Consider the following 5616-nt stretch of genomic DNA (forward strand, 5'->3'; position numbering starts at 1 on the left):
AAATGATCAATAATTTATTGTTTAACAACACGTGAAAGATATCAAAGATTTTCAGTCGCACAATAAAGGCAAATGGGAAAAGCAAACATGTTGGGAAGCAATACACTTTTCTTTTCTCATACACATTTATCATGCCATAACTAGAAGCAAATTGTTATTCTTTGTGTTCTGCTCAAAGTAAAATTCGATCCTGGAGAGAAAACAGGTGCCTCTCCACCCCCCACTCCCCCACCCACTACCCTCAAGACATTTTTGGAAAGTATTAATCTCTGAAATTATGATTACAGAATTACAGACATTTCTGAATTGTTTTAATAATGTTTATAAGACAAAAAAACACTGATAATGTTAAGTACTTTTTACTATTGTCACAAATAAACAACAGTATATTTTCTTCCATAAAGTTTCTTTATATATGTGTCTCACACTAATTTAGCTGATCACACTTGTCATGATATTAGGCAGATTAGAAGCAGAGTACCGGTCATAAAGATATATGACAGCACAGACGTTTACTGTTTTCATTACAAAAAGAAAACTTAAATATCCTTCAATTTCTTCAAATTACATCAAGGATTTCCAGAAAATCATCATAAATGAGATATAGTCATAAATACATGAAAGTGTCAAGATTTTCCTTCATTTCCCCTTCAAGATTTCTTCATTTGTAGTATATACACACAGCATAGCTACTTCAAAACACATTATAAATTCCTGGCACCAACAAGAGTGATTTGTAGATCTCGTACTTTCATCTCTCGTGACATCTGACACCAAACGCATGCTCTGCAGCAAGTGGCCAACAGGCAGTCATTACACATATCACCCTGCAAATGAACATAAAGACACAACGGCTATTACAAATAGACCTACTACATCACTATAAAACTCAGTTTGACACTGAGTTTTAACAATAAAAACACTGACAGCCAATCAGAATCCATCCTGCTTTAAATTGACTCTTGTCTTAAAGGATTAGTTCACTTTCAAGTAAAATTTTCCAGATAATTTACTCACCCACATGTCATCTAAGATGTTCATGTCTTTCTTTCTTCAGTCAAAAAGAAATTAAAGTTTTTGATGAAAACATTCCAGGATTATTCTCCTTATAGTGGACTTCAATGGTCTCCAGACAGTTGAAGGTCAAAATTACAGTTTCAGTGCAGCTTTAAAGGGCTTTAAACAATACCAGACAAGGAATAAGGGTCTTATCTAGCGAAACAATCTGTCATTTTCAAAAAAAAAAAAAAATACAAATGTATATGCTTTATATAAACAAATGATTGTCTTTCAAGTGGTTCCGCCAAAACCGCACTTTCGTATTCTTCAAAAAGCTTACGCTGTATGTCCTACGCCTTCCCTATTCAACTTATGGAGCGAACACAGCGCCAGTTCCATTTTTTCCATAAGTAGAATAGGGAAGGCGTAGGACATACAGCAAAAGCTTTTTGAAGAATACGAAAGTGTGGTTTTGGTGGAACCACTTTGAAAGCGATCATTTGTTTATATAAAGCATATACATTTTTTTCTGAAAATGACCGATCGTTTCGCTAGATAAGACCCTTATTCCTCATCTGGTATCATTTGAAGCCCTTTGAAGCTGCACTGAAACTGTAATTTTGACCTTCAACCGTTTAGAAACCAATGAATTCCACTATAAGGAGAATAATCCTGGAATGTTTCAAAAACCTTAATTTCTTTTCAACTGAAGAAAGAAGGACATGGACATATTGGATGACAAGGGGGTGAGTAAATTATCAGGAAAATTTTATTTTAAAGTGAACTAATCCTTTAATGTAGGCTATGTCAGTGTGGTTTAATGTGTTTGCTTGTTACATAGTAGCTATGGGAAAAAATATGATATAGAAATTTGAGTTTGAAAGTTACAAAAATTATTCTAATTTAAGACAAGTTTAAACCATGCGTACTACTATCGGAAATAAACATTTATGTGATTACGCTTTTGGCTCAAAACCTCAAAGTTAATGAGAAATGTGACAACTAGATTTGGTCTCTCCTAAAAGCATAGTAAATTCGATAGAAAAGTGATTCTCACCTTAATCCCATAACGCTGGCGCATTGAGACTCTTATGGACATGGTTATGGGTGGGACGCACCCGAAGAAGTCCAGCAGGGGGAGACATAAGCACTCACCGTAATTCTTGGCTTTTATGCACGTGAAACACGGTAAACACCAGAAAGCAAAGCAGCCTGTTTACAGAAAGGGAGGTAATAATAATATTTATTAAAATACATTACATGATATCATGACACAAACTACACAATTTAATGCTCTGAAGGTGTTGTAGCCAAGAGGATAATGAGATAAGCAGATAAATCAAAACATACAAGTTCATTCTGCAAGATGCTTCAGGGGAACTGTCTCTGTGACTTTAAGATGGTTCTGATCTATGACAGTACTGAGTGTGGGAAACTAGTACTCAAAAGATATTTTGTGTTTCACAAAAAAAGTCAGTTTACAGGTTTGGAATGACATGAGGGTGAGGAAATAATGATATGTTTTCATTTTGGGGTGAACTTTCCCTTTAATTCCACTACATTTTACTAACTATAAGCAACTTTGCAAAGTTACTTATAGAATGTCTAAAGTGGGCCATGGAAATAAAATGTTACCCTTGTATTTTATTCCAAACTTTACTTACATTCAGACATGTCATCGCAGCAGTCAAAGGTGCCTGACCCCCATTGATCAGAATGTCTAGAGACCATAACAGGCTGTGGCTGCATGACTACCATTGATTTCGACATGCTTACAGCTAAAAATGTACAACAGGCAGAGAAGTATGATATGATTTCAGCATCACACTCCAATGACATTCCATGTGTGTGAGACAATATGTGACCTGATCCAGCAAAATGAGTCACAGTGACCCAAATTTCAAAATTGAGATTTTGGTATCAATAGAAAGATGAGACAATAAGCTTTAAAATGATATCCTAGTCAAAGTCCTCCTTGAATGGTTTTAAAGATATACCCATTTTAATTATGGTCGTCTGCCCTCTTTTTCCAATTGAAAACCTGAGAAAATCGCTTTTAAAGTTTTTTGCCCGTTTTTTTGTTGATATCTTTCAAAATCCGATTGCATTTAAAGGGATAAACTATTTATTTTACAGCTTAATTTGACCAAAGACATTTTTATATATATATAAATGCTATTAAACCAGGCTGAAGCTCAAATTATTTTAAAGTATTTATTTGAATTAACCCTTTAAGACCTGAAGGCTTTTTTAGAGTTCTTTTTTTTTCTTTTTTCTGAGCGACACACACAAAAGTAAAGACTCATAACTCCAAAACTCTAGCAAGGAGAGTCAAAAGGTAGGTATCATTTGATACAAAACATTTAAAAATTTAAGAAAATATAAATTACATTACATTTGGACATTATCTTGCTGAGAAACAGCTGATAAAAGACAAAAAATATATATAATTCTTTTTTTATTTGACATGGAATAACTCAGGAACACAATAAGATCGCTAAAAAATTCTTTTTTGGTGATGCTCTCCTATATGTGAGCTGCATCTGGTTCAAATTTCGTGGTGATATTATAAAGAATAGTTTGAAAAATTGTTGTTCATTTTTTTCCGCAGCCAGGTGGCGCCAACGGGCGGTAAACTCCGGTTTAGAGGTGCTTCTCAGCACTCGTTAGGAGTTTTTCAAAATGGTTAGATGCATTAAAAAGATGAGATTCTAAGCTTTAAAATGATATCTATTATGTGTTATTCCACTTTGGAAAACGAACATGGATGGGTCCGGGAACATTGGATACACACTGCATCCCGGAGAGATGAGAGACATGTTTTTAGCCAAGTATGTTAAATCATTTCGTGAGTAATATCTTGTGATCAACGCAATATATTATATTGATTTTGGATTCATTTTAATCTTGAGAATCTGCTTTAAATATTGATGTGCGATTTTTATGATCTGTGCATTTTTCATGAAGTTATGAGCATGTGAAATATACATACTTGTATTCAGTTAGCTGCTGTGCTATTTTTGTTGTAAACGCATATTTCTCAGACTCATTAGAGGGTGAAAACAACGCAACAGAAGCATGTTGGAGGCTTGATATGAAAGTTTAAAGTCTTTGGTTTTGTATGCAAAAAGAATTTTTGTGCTACCTATATGGATTCAATTTTTATTGGCTTTTAAAGAGAGACACGCAAATGGGAGTTTTATTTTATAAGGCGCGCTAGTCTGACAGGAGGATGGCTGGACCGATCGCGTGCCTGTCAGTCGAAACGGGGCTTCCCATTGTTAAAAATCAGCGTTTAGGTCAGTATGTTTACATTTCTAAGCTTTTTGATTGGTTCTATACAACGTGTAACACCATATTTGTAGAGCAGAGATAATGACGTTTCAGGGGATACTGGGAAATGCTCATAAGTGACGAGAGGAGTTGAGAAGTTCATTTCCAGCGAATTTAGTAAAACCATGTCAAATTTAATAGCCATTTAAATACCTTTACTCAATTATCTGGACTACGAAACTTTGGGAGATTATTTTTGAAAGTCTGTTCTTTGAAATTAGCTTAAAAAAAAAAAAAATCGATTTTTTTCATTGTTTTTCCACATTATCGGCCCATATCTTAAAATAGAACGTTGCGACTTCCGACTCATTTCGCCAGATCGGGTCACATATATTCTAAACCTTTGTCAATGTTAGTTAATAAAAATGTTCACAGTGCATTAACTAATGTTAACAGTTACAACTTTTGAGCTTAAAAATGTATTAGTAAATGTTAAGATTAAAATCAAACTTTACTGTAAGGTGTATCCATAATATTTTAGTACAGAGGTCTTCAACCCTGCTCCCGGGGTCCCACTGTCCTGGAAAGTTTATTTCCAACCTGCTTCAGCACACCTGCAAGTGTAGTTTCAAGCCACCCTGAAGAGCTTGATTAGCTGCGTCAGGTGTGTTTGATTAGGGTTGGAGCTAAGCTCTCCAGGATAGTGGGTCCCCAGGAGCAGGGTTGAAGACCTCTGTTTTAGTATATTTTTCACTTTACACATAAGTAGACATCATTTTAATTTACTTAATACTCATATATATTTGATACAAGATATTTTCTTGATATTTGAGTTAGGATTAAAATGGATTAGTTTTATTTGGCATTCAAAGATGACTTGCAAGTGTCACAGTAAAACTGTTCAAGTCCTAATACAAAAGGTTAAATAATTATCTTAAAAATGCAGATGAGAGTAATGAAACGATTCTCTGATTCTTAATATCTCTGTAGAAAATCTACACTCACCTCTGTGTTGGCAGGTCCAACGTAATGGAAAGTATCTGTATATCTGTATGCTGTTTCTAAACAGCTGTGATCACAATCTTGCCTTTTTACTGAATGGCTATCAAAAGAATAAGGTCATCACTTTGGCTCTAAAGGAAAACTTCCTTAACCTGTTAGACTCGTTCACAGCAGCATCCCTTTAGCAATACTTTTAAAAAGCACACAGGGTGGAGAACATAACTGCATTGCTCCATTGCATATAAAAATCCAGACATGCTTAATGTATGAAAATATACCATATAGGGCATAATACTTGCAACATGAATGTTTACAGTGCAATCATTTGAAACCACATAATAA

General features: G+C 34.6%; 1 protein-coding gene across 2 annotated transcripts; it reads right to left on the reverse strand.

Annotated features, from left to right (window-relative positions):
- On the reverse strand, positions 1-5405 carry ponzr2 (plac8 onzin related protein 2). Of its 2 annotated transcripts, none has more exons than XM_048178000.1 (4): positions 5278-5405; positions 2664-2777; positions 2057-2211; positions 1-827 (listed from the first exon to the last, which is right to left on the reverse strand). In XM_048178000.1, the coding sequence occupies exons 2-4, from the start codon at positions 2767-2769 to the stop codon at positions 705-707; spliced, it is 384 nt and encodes a 127-aa protein (XP_048033957.1). In that variant the 5' UTR covers positions 2770-2777; positions 5278-5405; the 3' UTR covers positions 1-704. The 2 variants fall into 2 exon arrangements, with proteins under 2 accessions (XP_048033957.1, XP_048033948.1); XM_048177991.1 differs by lacking the exon at positions 5278-5405 and adding an exon at positions 4788-5183.
- Positions 5406-5616: the final 211 nt, after the last annotated feature.

This window comes from Megalobrama amblycephala, linkage group LG2, assembly GCF_018812025.1.
Source record: "Megalobrama amblycephala isolate DHTTF-2021 linkage group LG2, ASM1881202v1, whole genome shotgun sequence".
Classification (NCBI taxonomy): Eukaryota; Metazoa; Chordata; class Actinopteri; order Cypriniformes; family Xenocyprididae; genus Megalobrama; species Megalobrama amblycephala.